The sequence below is a fragment of the Drosophila sechellia genome, chromosome 2L, assembly GCF_004382195.2.
Source record: "Drosophila sechellia strain sech25 chromosome 2L, ASM438219v1, whole genome shotgun sequence".
Classification (NCBI taxonomy): Eukaryota; Metazoa; Arthropoda; class Insecta; order Diptera; family Drosophilidae; genus Drosophila; species Drosophila sechellia.
In genome coordinates this window covers 3,369,169-3,383,122 of record NC_045949.1, presented here as the reverse complement: position 1 = coordinate 3,383,122, position 13,954 = coordinate 3,369,169, and the positions used below count along the sequence as shown (strand labels likewise).

General features: G+C 41.8%; 1 protein-coding gene across 2 annotated transcripts; it reads right to left on the bottom strand.

Moving 5' to 3' along the window:
* Positions 1 to 338: 338 nt before the first annotated feature.
* LOC6621143 (lipase 3) lies at positions 339 to 10,081 on the bottom strand. Of its 2 annotated transcripts, none has more exons than XM_032725898.1 (3): positions 9,766 to 10,081; positions 867 to 1,607; positions 339 to 797 (listed from the first exon to the last, which is right to left on the bottom strand). In XM_032725898.1, exons 1-3 carry the CDS (start codon positions 9,799 to 9,801, stop codon positions 393 to 395), a joined length of 1,182 nt encoding a protein of 393 aa, XP_032581789.1. In that variant the 5' UTR covers positions 9,802 to 10,081; the 3' UTR covers positions 339 to 392. The 2 variants fall into 2 exon arrangements, with proteins under 2 accessions (XP_032581789.1, XP_002045309.1); XM_002045273.2 differs by lacking the exon at positions 9,766 to 10,081 and adding an exon at positions 1,798 to 1,958.
* Positions 10,082 to 13,954: the final 3,873 nt, after the last annotated feature.

Sequence of the window (13,954 nt, the reverse complement as noted above, 5' to 3'; positions counted from 1 at the left end):
ATTATAAGCATATTTGCAAGTGGCCCCAACTAAACCGCCAAGCAGACCAACTCGCGGAGACCCCTGTGCTAATTACGGTCATTTGGGGAGGAGTCGGAAAGGGTTACGTAAGTGGAGATGGAGCCAGCTAGCCACGATATCCAGCCAGCGATAATGTTTGTCAACAAGCCGGAGGGAAAAAGTTGTACATCGCAGAGGCGTGACCACGGCCAAGTTAAGAGAAGCAACCAGACGGGGGCTAAAAACGAGACAACCAGACCAGCAGACACTTGTTAACTGGTAATTAGCTCTGCGCGTTTGTCATTCTGGGCAAAAGTTTCTCACAAGTTCACTAATCCTTAATTTGGAACAAACATTTATTTTGCTCTTATCATATGGTCATAAATGGTAACTCAATTCTGATTGTTAGTTTCCCCCGCATCGTAGGCCTTACTGTAATCCAAAACCAAATCGTTTATTACCCTCTTGACGTCCGTGGCGAAGATAAAGTCCAAGTGACCCCATGTGGGATCGGGCACCTCGTGAAGCAGTGCCAAATTGGGCAGAAGATCGGGCAGTCGGGAGATGTCCTGCTTATTCGCCGATCCATCCGCCAAGCCATAGTACAAGTACAGCTCGGAGGTGATCTTGGTGAGATCATATGCCGGAGGCTCTGGCACGCCGTAGTATTCCAGGTTCCTCTTGGTGCCCCAATCGTACAAACGGAAATCGTTGGAGGCGAAGGACTGTATGTAGTGAATGGCCTGGTTTGAGGAGACTCCAGCAGGATGGGTTTCGGCAATTTGTGGGAGCAGAGTCTGGAATTGGTTGGATTCATATGAAGTTGATATCTGCTCCGAGAGCTCCATGGGAACTCCATCACTCACCTGGTTAAGGTTGCCGATTTCGGGACCTCCCCAGAGGATGGCCAGGGTTTTGCAGTAGCTAAGCATGATCGGCTGATTGCTGCAGGTGGTGTCCAGTATTCGCTGGATGAACGCGTTCTGGGGCAACAAAACCTGGTTTTCCAGCAGCGTGGAGCCAATGCCATGGTGACCAAACAGCGGAGCTGTGCTCACGATGAGACCCTCCGTGGTGTTGCCCATGTAGACGGGCGGAGCGAGCATGTGCGCCGTCTTGATCTTGGCATTGTACTCTGGGCGGTAGGAGCCCATTACGAAGAAGGAAGTGCATCCCTGGGAGTGGCCGACGTAGTGCAGCGACTGCTGACCCGTCTCAGCCAGGATGTAGTCAATCGTGGCGGGCAGATCGATAGAGCCAATCTCGTGCCAGCTGAACTTCCAGAAGTACGGATGCTTCACGTCCAGCCGGGTGTTGTTCCTCGAATAGATGTTGCCACGGGCGTTGCCCAGCCAGACATCGTAGCCGGCATCTGCGTAGTTGTACGGCAGCGCATCCTCCGGCCCATTGAGCAGGAAGCAATCCGAGCAGCTGAACAGCCCGTGCATGATGAGCACCACCGGGCGCGGTGCCTCCGACTGCCCCTCGTTGCCATTGCCATTCAGCTTGGGGGAGTGGGTAATGCGGAACACATTCAGCACATAGCCGTCCGGGGTCTCCACAAAATGCGATTCGGCCGGGTAGCCGTGCTCCGCAATGCGCTCCGCCTGCAATGAAAATCCAACTTGAATCGCGGCTCCAAATGGGTGTGCAATTTAAGCATTGGTTTAAATTTCAGTATGCACTTCTCAAGCTGCATGTGTTTGACTTTAAATTGATGGTGACATCAAGTTACGTAACTGGGCTTAAATATCTTTAAAACTTAGTTAGATATCCAATTCAATGATGTTAACCCACCGAAGTCTTGAGCCGCTTGAAGGGTATATCTATGAAAGGATCAAAGTCGTCAGCAGCTCCTGCCGAAGCCACGATGGCCAAGATAGTTAGCACTTTGGCCAGCATTTCTGGCTGAACTTTTGGCTGCGAGGACGGTCGTGCGACTAAGTGTGTGCGCAAATAGCTATGGCTCAAGTTTAGTTGAATCTAATCTGGAGTGGGGCTATTTATTAGTGTTTCCTTGATACCAGAAAAGCGCCGCGTAAGTCCCAGATTCCAAGATTTATATACTTATCGCTGTCCATTTCGCTTGTTCAAGGCGATTATCGCAAATCGATATGCTCGCCCAAGGGGGTTGAGTTTAATTATTTTATAGCCTTTAAAAGCAATAAACCTAATGCAATTACTGGGTACTCGAGGGTAGGTAAGACACGAGTAAAATTTAAACAATTAACAGAGCACCACAGGTGCCCAAGTGGTATCATATAATATAATCATTTTTTTAGAGGCGTTAAATTTAAACAGCCTCATTAATTAACTTACTAAAAGATATTATATTAATATATAACACCTAATAAATTCGCTGAACCTTTTTGCTTACTTTGCCTAAATTTAAACATGTACTTAAAGTGCACTATTAAACTTAACTTTAGCTCAACCTCAAACTGAAAAGTAACCATGATTTTTGGGCGTATGCACGCAAACTTTAATTAGCCTGTTCACCACTCGGCGAATTCCTTGAATCCTTTTATGCCACAATACAATGCCCCACCCCATCCACCACTACCACCCCTTCCACCTTTTCATCTCTTCCCAATCAGACTGAAATTGCAGAACACGCCTATCAACGAGTTGCGCCCGACTTGCTGCGATTTTTGCATTATGTCAGTGAATTGTAATGCGGCAGATAGCTGAATGGCTGTGGGGGCTGTGGGGTTGGCAGGGGGGATGACGAGTGGGGGCGGTCCAGTGGGTGGCACTTTCCATGGGTAGCAAATGGGTGGTGATGGGGGCGATGGGGGGTGGAGCCACCGAGATTGGCATTAAGCGTGGCGAAAGCCACAAATTGCGAGCATCGATGACGGTCGTTCTGCACGCGCTGCCTGCTCAAAGTCTTTATACACTGAGCAAAACTAGGGGCAGAAAAAAGGGGTAAGCACTTGAAACCCAAATCAATCTGCCAGAGATGCTAGAAAATTAGGTTTTTGCACTGCACTGCTGCTACAAATACTTCAAGCATCTTCGTGTAAAAACCTCCAAGTGCGCTTGCATTTCTTTCAGTGTAGGATTCTTTGCTGGCCCTGTCTACGGGTGATATGTGTGTATACGAGTTGTGCATTGTCACGGCAAAGTTGGCGCCGTCGGAAATTCAGAGGAAGGAGCGATAAACCGAGCCAAACGTAAATGCGGTTCATTGAAATTACGTGAAGTGCAAGGGGTTTTTTTCTTTAAGCCCCTGCAGCGGAACGAAAAGTACATTTCGCGACAACCCAAATAAATAGAAGCAATAAAAAAGTTACAAATATAATTAACAAATTAAAAACAAGACAATATTTCATTACTCCACAGTTCTGTGGCTTACAAACCACACTCAATTGAGTTCTGCAGCTTTAACTGCCTTAAAGTTCGATTTTCAGAGCAAGGGATGTGGCACACTTACAGAAAAAAGTGCATGTTTCTTATTTTTTTTTAGATAATTGCCGCATAGAAGAAGTGCTGCACAATTATTCCTTGCCTTTTCCAGCTCGTTTGCCAAATGGTTTTGTGGTGTCTTCTGCATCTCGGCTTGCGTTCGGTTTGCTCGGCACTTTCCACTCTCTACTTGCAATTCAATTAAACAACTTAATTGGCTGCCTGATGAGCTCCGACTGTCTGCCAAAATGCATTTCGATTGCATAAAGCATTTCGTCTCTCGGCCCAAAACCATTTGCCATCCTCAGCCACATCGTGACTTATCTTAAATCTGAAGTTACGCTGCGCCACGTTCATCCACCCACAGATACATATATATTAATATATATATCCAGCGATTTAGCCAAGTGTTAGGTGACAGACGACGTGGCTAGCGAAAAACAATAACGTTGGCTATAACAACGCTGTCATCGATGTGTCAAGTTTGCGTTAATGGCCAAGTCAAAAGGCCACTTGCAACACATCTGCCGAGCCAAAGCCCTTAGCATTTAAACTTGTATCTTAACGTGCATTTTTTTGTATCTTCAGAGTTCAGGGCAAAGTTGAATGTCAAGTTTACACATGGACACTTACAAACGTTTGTCTGCGATTATGCCATACTCATCTGCAGATATAAACAATGGAGTTTTTGCAAAATAAAATAGTAGATGGTAATAGATATGGACATTGGCAATCCGCTGAACCTGAAAATTGATTTGTTTTGTTGGATTTATTCCGTTTGAATATGAATAGAGCACTAATTTGAGCTACCATTTCAATTGAATACGTTAATTCAACTAAATTTAATTGATCTGAATATTTTCATTCATAATTGCATAGCTTTGAACATCAAATATTACGGACCACTGGCCAAAGGAAAGCAGTCACAATGCAAGCCACTTGCAGCTGCAACGATGATGGTTGCATCAAGTTGCATGCGAGATATTAAAATGGAATATTTCCACTAGAATAAATCCACCGACTTCCCCTAAACTCCTGCTATTCAAAAACGAGTGCGAGTATGCATTTTGCATGCAATTGACAAGCACAATAAATTGTGAAATATGGCTGTTGCCTCGCCGGCTCATCCACATCTTCGTCCTGGAACCTCATCGCAGGAGGAAAATATTAAAAAGTATCTATATGAGCGAGCGTGTGAATGAAAAATAAATATGTGCGATAGAACGGATAGAAAGTCTGCTTTCGTAAAGGAGTTTTATTAAATACTCTTGCAGTTTAAACTGAACGGTACAAACTTCAAATCTGGATTGATTGATATTTTATGTTAGTAAAATATGAATATTCTAAATAAAATACAACATACTTTAAAGAAAATAAAAGAAAAAAGTTGAGAAATCTTAGAAACAACATCAAATATGTGAACACTTAACTAAACTATCTTTTTTAAAGATATTAAATCAGTTTATAACGAAGAATCAGCATCTTGAAAGTGCTATTATGGCAGGGTAAAGCTGTTGGGACACATAAATTCAAAAATCCAACAGGAAGGAAGCAAATCTCCAGCACTTTGGCACGCGTTGAAAGAATAAATTGCAAGTGAAAAGTATGTATTTTGGTTTTATCCATTCCATTTTAGAGATTGATTTTCCATAGCTGCCTACACATGCATGGTATGTAAATACTTGCATACATTAAATTGCATTTTAAATGTGCATACTCCGGCCAACCCGATTGTCCATCACCAGCAGCACCCCACGAGGTGTCATGACCTGTCGTCAGCGGTGGACAGGTGGACAGCGGGACAGGTGAACGGATGGAAAAATGGACAGGTGACCACCGTGCGGAAAGGCAAGCCAAACATGTGTCGGGCTTTAATTATGTCACAACATTAGCGGGGGAGGTACGGACAGGTGGCCAAAGTCATGATATGGCATTGTTGGTTTGAAATACATGCTCTATTTGTATAAGCTTGAATTCTGTTTTCTGATTGAATACGATCTGATTATGTGGATATTATGTAAGTTTGGAAATCCATAAAGGATCACTCCCATCTACCTCGCGTTTTTTCGGTTTAGTTTAGCCTGTGAGCCCAGTTTAGAAACAATTGGCACCGCTCGAAGTAATCGATGCTGTGTTTTGTTGGTTTCTGCCACTTATGCCACCGCTGTGTTTGCAACTCGCGCCACGCCCCCAGCGCCCTTACGCCCACCGCTGCATAAACAGCAGCAACTAACTCATGCAAAACCAATTAGGTGCGGTTATTTCGCATCGCAACATCAACACGATGATGCATTGTACCCGCCAGCCAGCCACCACTCCCCCTTCCCCCTGGCCAGTATATTTTAACCAACTTTTAATTATTGCAACGTACGCTGGCGTTTTCAGTGTGCCCCACGTAAACGGTTTGAGCGAAAAACGCAGCTGGGAAATGTATCACTTTCGTGTTGGGTTTTTCATTCGGTTTTTGCTGCTGATTTTTAATAATCTGCAATCTCGAATCCGCTTCTTGGCCAACTCTCGTCTCATCTGGTCATTAACGGGAAGCGCAGTTCATGCATCGCATTTTGAGTGGTAAAGTGCACTCAAAAAATTTTCTACACTTAAAAACCTTTTAGTCATTCAAAATAGTTAATACGAAAGGCTTGGAACTTACATTTCATACACAAATTGCCTAATTTATATCATTTCTTTCAGTGCAGATGATGGTTGCTTCAGCTTGGCTGACTTTTCGCAAAACTCAAACTTCTTGGCACCTCAAGATGTTGGGCCAGTGTTGAGCAATTTGCAAACACTCACTAATTGTTGGTCGAGTCCCTCTGAGTTTTATGGCCGTAATGACGGAAGCGGAATAAGTGCCATTATTTCTGAGCTGAGGAGCTGAACAAGCCAGCGAAACTATGTTTTTATTGAAACATAAATCGCAAAGAATTAATAGTAGTAGAATTTTGTTTTATATCTTTAGGTGTTCTGTCGCTGTATGAAGATAATATGAACTTTAAGAGACAAAAAAATTACCAGAAAAGTGGCTAAAATTATATTCTATAAATATATTATATTATATATATTCAAATAAATTTGCTGACGAACTAACAGCAATTTTTAGTTGGTAAAGCCACTTATAGTATTCCAGCTTAACATCGAACAAGTTGGCTGACACCAAGAAGCTCAGCGAACTCTTATACGGGAATAACGGTCTCGGCGGCGGGTATAAGAGTGGGAAGACGGCGGCAGCAGACATGCACAATCCATTAAGGATAAATGCATGCTGAAATTACAGCATTAAAAGGATAATCGGCGGAGAGTGACAAGGATATCGCCGTTAAATAACTTTTCAGCTGTTGCGCCAGAGTGCTTCATTAAAAGTGACAGCGAACGGAATCAGTTGACAAACGAAAATAATGCTTCGCAACTGGATGGGTAAAAATGGGATGACAGTGAAAATCTATTAAGAAAACAATCGAAAATTATAAATAAAAAGCCGGCTGGCTGCGAAATTGATTTCAATTGAGTAATTTACGGCTGGCGAAAGCAATTCCACAATGCAGTGATTATCCCTGGATCGAGTTGTCAATGGAAACATAATAGCCAGGTTATATAGTTACCAAGTTAGACAATGGCATTATTTTTTTTTTCGTAGATCCGCAGGGTGTTATAAAACGCCAGAAGTCGGTTCGGTTCGGATCGGTTGGCTCTGATGAGTTGGGGGAGCCAACTGTTGATATGCCCGGCTGGGCAAAAGAGTTTCGCATTGTAATTTACCGACCGACCGACCGACTTAACTCGAGCGTTGCGAATGGAGCTCTAAGGCAGGGGGGAGGGGAGCGGAGGGGCTTGGGGCTTCCAACTGGGCAGGGCGCTTACTTTGGAACTTGCGATGCTTCGGCCGCACGGGTTTGGCTCATGCCGAACACGTTTAGCCGGTGCTACACTCGCAGAAAAATCCAGAAATTACTTTGGATCTATTTACTTCCACGATTCTAAGCAGTTTATTTGTACTTCAATCTGTCTAAAGGTATATCTTTTATATCTTTATCTTTGTTCAATCTACAAATATATATCAAAGTTTGTATATCAACCTTTTTCTCTCAGTGCACGCAAACAGACACAGGCGACACCCGCACTTCAATCGACTCTCACTCTTGGCCACCGACATTCTAGCCATTCACCCATTCACCGTTTCTTGTGCGAATTGCGAGTGAGGTGTGTGTTTTGGTGGATGTTAGCGAGTGGGGGGTTGTGTGGCCCTCCGCTACCTTTCAGCGGTAATTACTCCATGTACCCCTTTCGCCGGTTAGCAGTCCCACCCACCTGGAAGCCAATCAGCTGGCGACCGCTGATGCCACCTGCATAAATTAACAATGCCAAAATGTGTCGACCGACATTCCTAATCAAATTCAAATTCAATATGCATTTTGTTTCAGCTCAACAATGTGTGTGTGTGTGTGTGTGTGGGTATGTGTGTGGAACCCCCGGAGGTATGAAAATGGGGATGGGTATCGACTGCTGGCCAGAAGAACCAGAAGAAACCCGAAAGTTGATTGTACCCACCTCTGGAAAAGACAATAAAATGGGCAAGCTAAATGACCAAACACCACACACAAGAGAGCGGGGAGAAACCGAAAGCAAGAACTAAATGTACAACAAAATAAATAGAAATCAAAGTGGAGAGATAATAGTACTACATTTAAATACCCTAATATACATATTAATTTAATATATAAAATGTATCATAGATAGTAAAGCATATAAAGTTGTAAGAAACTGCTGAGGTTGAAACACAACTCAAAGCAAAGTTATTTCGGTGAACTATGTTAACTATTTTCTTATTTATATAAGAACTTTAATAAAGTAGGTGATACAAAATGGCTTTTATAGTCGAACTACCTTCTGTGAGGGCACAACGTGTAGTGTGCAGTCGATGGGAATATTTAATGAATACTGAATGAGGAGGAGAGTGCACACAGAACGAGCATTTCCAGCGGAGTCGAATATTAAAATGGTAAAATGGCTGGACTTGGCTCAGAAGTGTCGAAAGAAAAGCCAACCAGTTTGCTGCATTTTAGATGATTTTGGAAACACTGCGTTCTTTCGGAGCCGCGAGGTTATTGATTTTAATATGAAATTAGCGAGGCATAGGGAACAAGGGAAAATGTTATAAAAAGGGCGGGCAGAGGTCAAGAAAATCAAAAGAAAAGGTAACGAGGGTAAAGTTGGGCTCAAGAAACTCCAGTCTAATAATGATCGAAATTAAGATAGCCGCCGGGTTAATGCTGCGTCATAATTATTCGGATCCCTGTCACTGATATAAAAAAACGTATTCTAGGGCTAGATTAACTTGGCCTAAAGTTAGACGACCTTTGGTAAGTACAAATTGCAGCAGGTTAATAACTCTCTTTCCAAAAAATCTTTGTAAAATCGCCCACTAACGCTAAACCGCAAATTGTTTTGTGAAATTCCTTGTTTTATTCAATTTAAATATTTAACAATGCATTTAGCTTCTGGCCTGCCGCAAACTAATGAGCTAACAGTCGCTTTTAGTTTGTATTTATAAAGTGTATAAACTAAATAATTTGCGCGATAAATTTGCCAATGCGAAATGCTTAAATATTCAATTAAGTATGTTAATTATGTAATGTGTGCATGGCAATAAATATTGTTTGTAACATTGGCACTCTGTTATTATTTATTATAGCCCAGTTGGTTTCTTTCATTTTCGGCCACGGCCTATTTGGGTGAAATGACAACAAAGAAAAAAAATAAACCCACTTCGAACACTGGCATTATAAAATATGCATAATAAGTCAGGAAATCGCCAACCGAGTTGTCGGCAGATAAAGATACCAAAGCTGGGAAATAAATAATAATAGAGTGATAAAATCGCGAACGAGACCTTTTCAAATGGCCTTGGGCTGCAGACGCCGTAGAAACACTTTCATTTGTAAGTCATTAAATTCATAATGACAGCGTTATTATCATTACAATCGTACAATGGCCGTAAATCATGCGATTTCTGGCTTTTGAACCTCGTTGGCATCGCCCCACTGAGTGAATTTTAATTGTTGATTACCGATGGCGCAAACTGCAATTTAATTGATGGGGGCGTAGCGCCCACTAAACTGCTTACGACACTTGGGTTTCATTAAACTGACATATATTTTTGGCAAAGTGTTTAATGAATACTTGCTGTCAAGTGAAAGTGTCCGGTGAAAGTGTTGTATAATTGTAGTATATGTGCTGCAGACTTCTAGGTGCGCAACCCTTGTTACTTCTGAAAGGTTTCCTATTTCACTGTATTTAATATTCAGTAGCTTAACTTACTTATCTCCATTAAAATCCATTGTCAATGCAATTTTTTACCCGGGGTTCAATGCCTTTGGCTCGGTGCCCAGTCATAATCCATTTGGGTTTATTCTTATACTCGACCAGCCGCAGGTACAAAATATATACAAAAAAAGGTGAAGTTGTACGCGGTGCACTCAAATTAAATTCCGTGGCGTTGTTGGCCCTCTGGGGAATAGACCGCGTTCAGCTGGCCAGAAGTTGACAATTTTTTATTGCCATTTTTTCGCTTTATTATTGCGCTGTTTTTGTTTTTCTAAGCCCCGTGGAGGTTTCTCTGTTTCGCTGCGAAAAAGGTGGAACAAAGCCAAGTGTAAAATCCCAAATAAGAAGACTTTACTCGTTGAGTTTTTGTAAGAAACTGATTTTATTTGGAAATATCTTCGGTTTAAATAGGTGACATGAGAATCGCATCTTAAAGTAAATGGCCTACGCAGAGGCCTAAGTAAATAGTCCCCGCCTTATCGAGGTCCCACGTTCGGGCACATCTGCCTATCTTGAGCGGCGAGGACCTTATCTGTGGTCTCCCACTAAGGGACTATTTTAGGAGGCGGGGAACGATCTCAAGTGACTGACTCATGTGGTGTGCACATGTTTTTGAGCAATGCACCCATGTCGCCTTAGATAACAAAATCCTAAATATAATTTATCGCTCTCGATTCATTTACATAAGATATGAACGGAGCCCAAAATTGTAAGTCTTTAAATATATTCGTGTTCATGTGTGAACACCAAGAGACTTTTTTGTTTGGCTTTGATTAAAGTGCTTATTGGATTTGCTAAAAAGAGGCAAAAATATACCTTTTCTCTTTGTTTGCGCCCTTTAACAGAAAATTCTAACAAAAACTGCCAGCTGGCTTTCGAAAAAAAACATATTGTCCTTTTTTAAATGTTCTACCTGAAAAGTTAATTAAGTTGCATATCCTTTTCAAAGATTTCTCATTTAATAATTTCCTGGGAGTTGGGTAAAAAAGTCCTGTACATACATATGTAAACGAATCCTGTTGATAAACGAAAATGTTCTCAACTTCTGTGGATTTTGCATTTGCTGACTCACATTACTGCTTTGCAGCTTAGCCATTGTCCTATTTCTGCTTTTGTTTGAGCTATTGCACTTTATATTCAATACAAAAAAGGTTGAAATACATCTGCAGGCGACAAGCATAGTCGTTGATGATTTATGCTCGCACGAATGTTTTTGGCCTGCGATATGAATATTAAAGTGGCATGGGCAATGTTTATGCGGTGTGCCATTCGAGAACTAATCATGACGAGTTTTTTAGCATAACCATGCCGAGGCACAGGTTTTTTTTTAACTCACTACCAAGGCAACTTAATCTACCTGACAAGTAAGACATTATTCCGAGTGTTCACGACTTTTGCCACGCATAAACGGGCTGCATTTGAGTTGGCTCGGAGCAGATGAAGAAGATCTTGGCCCCAACGCCAAATCGTGTTTGCACGCGCGCCTTATGCAATTGGCCCAGCTCGTTGTATGCGCCTCAAGTGAGTCTTGGCCAACTTGGCCAACTTGGTTGGTTGGTCGCCCGGTGCTGGTGACGCTTTTGAATTACGTAGTGAGATGTGTTTGGCTTTTTCGCTTCTGCCATTTTGGCCATAGCATCTTTGACGACCTTGACGACCGACACCAGATTGCGCAAACGAAGCAACCGCCTTCTAACTATGCCAGCAGCGAGAAAAGCGAAAACTAAAAGCCAGAGATAAAGTTGAGGAAAAACTGTTGGAAAAGCGGACCCAAAAAAGAAATAGCTAAGTCCGCGCTCAGCTGGGACCTCATTTAAACTTTGCACAGTGGAAGTGGATTAGGCACTTACAAATCAGCTAGCTTTTATAAAATATATGTAAATCTAAATTATTAAAGTTTATACTAGTTGGTGGGATAAATTGTGCACTACTTGTTAATATAGCCCATTAGATATATGTTTAATTTCATATACATTTTTTCTAAGTTTCGAAGTCTTTTGGTCAATATGCATTCGCTGGATGGACAGATGGCCGCAATGAACTTGAGGGCTAAAAAGGGCGCCAAATGAATGAAGCCGGCAACTTTATGGGCCTCTTTTGTTGGCTGAAGTTCGAAGTCGGCGGCTCAGACTGCGGCTTTTCATAGGCCTTTTGTCCGGCAAATCGGTTGCAGCAACGTGCTGCAATTACCAGTGCAAACACACAGGTAACCGAGGCGAATTGTTATCAGGCAACAAAATGCAGTGGAGCATTCAGTCTGCATGGCATTGAATTTTTTTTTTATTTTTGAGGTCACTGGGATTGTTATTACCAAACTTGGTCGGCTGGAAAGGTGAGGGAGAAGATTGAAATTAAAGTGCGGAATGCCATCAATCGAAACGGGTTTTGTTGGCAAATAATCAACAGCTAAATGAATTTGTTAGCTGTTTGTGTGCGAAGAGCAATTGTTATTAAAATATATAAAACGTGCTATTTTAATGAAATGATTTCATGACAGATGCTTAAAATGTGCATTTATTTACATTAGTTTTCTAATTTTAAAGAATAACATAAGCAAATCTAGATATCTGGATATAACATTTTGTATTTCTATATTTCAACACATATTATTTTGAATTTAACATTAAGTTTGGCCAAATTACCATCACATCACTGCAATTAATTACAAGGTTTTTGAGTGCAATGCTTTTCAAATAATTAGAGCTGCCATTATCGTTTTGATTATTGTTATAATGCTGATTATTGCTATGGTCGTTGATATGATTTATCAAAAGCCGAAATTAATTATGGCTCTGCTGTTGCCAATTGAATTAAATGCCTGCCGCGCAGTGATTGTTCATGCTGATTGCCGCCAAAATGATTCGCCCCCACCCCTTCCACTTCGCCCAGAGCCACGCCCCCTTTTCCACGTTCACTTTGCGCCTCAATTAACGGCAGCAAAAAGCAACAACGAAGCAGCAGCGGTGGAAAAGCCAGTGGAGAAACAAAAACAACAACAACGGGCGGGAAATGGTCAGGGAAAAGGGAAAAGCAATTTTCGGGAGTGAGTGTGAAGATAGCCGCTCGTCGTAAATTTTGTACAATTTGAACTCGAGAGTCGTTAAATGTAACACAGGCCACAAGCAAGGCTTGAATGAAGGGGGCGGGGCAGGCAGAGGGTTTCTAGTGGTGCACGGTGAGAAAAAAGTGGTTATAATAGGTAATTTCAAAATACTTTGATGGGAACATATATCAATTAAAACATAAGAAAAAAAAAGCATGAGAAAATTCATATTAAATTTTATAAATATTTTTTTAACTATAAGTATTTGAAATCGTTTAATAATACGAATTAATCATAAAGAGTCTATTTTTCTACTTATATTTCAATATAGTGCCACCTATGTATATCAACCTGCAATTTCTCTCAGTGCACACGCACACACCCTTCAGTGGTAATGGGCTAGAGGTTGCAGAAAACATGAAAGCCAAACGTGAGAAATTGGGTCACTGGAGAAGGGGCGTAGAAAGTGGGTAGGCGTGGCGTAGGAGCAGCAGGACGAGGGGTCTATAGTGGGGCAATGGAAATTGCTTGCAATTGGATACTGCAGGAGGACAGCCAAATGTGTGTGCCCCGGATGCGGAATACTGGCGAGGATCAGGGATCGGGGACTAAGGGTGGTGCAATGCGTGGCCCCTGCCTGTGGATAAGTGAATTGCCAAAATTTTCCCAATTTCCCAACTCCCACAGTCGTTTCTCATTCAAAGGCAATGCGTTTTAAGTGTGATAAGTAAATTTACCTTTGGGTTTGTTTTGGGTCAACTGGCTGAAATTTCAGAAACGAAACTTAATTTCCAGCTGGGTCCATGTCCATTGAAATCTTTGTGAGTGTGAGAAATTTCCCAATGCAAAATAAATCAACTAAAATATTTGAACAAAAGTAAATGCCAAACTATTTGTAATTTTATAGCTAACTGTTATGAAAGTTTGGAACAGAAACAAATGGTTAAAGATTTGTAATATTTATGGCCACAATTAATGCAGCACTTTCTTATCATTTGTGCTCTATTTTTTTTTAAACAATTCCTTTCCGCTTCACTTATTTGCCGTCATAAAAATGCAACGAATTTGAATAAAAACACAGCAGATCGCTGGGGAAAGGAGTGGAAAAACACGCGATAGGTAAATGTGTGAAGCAGACCGCAAGCGAATGCCAGCGGGCAGTGCAAATATACACCCCAT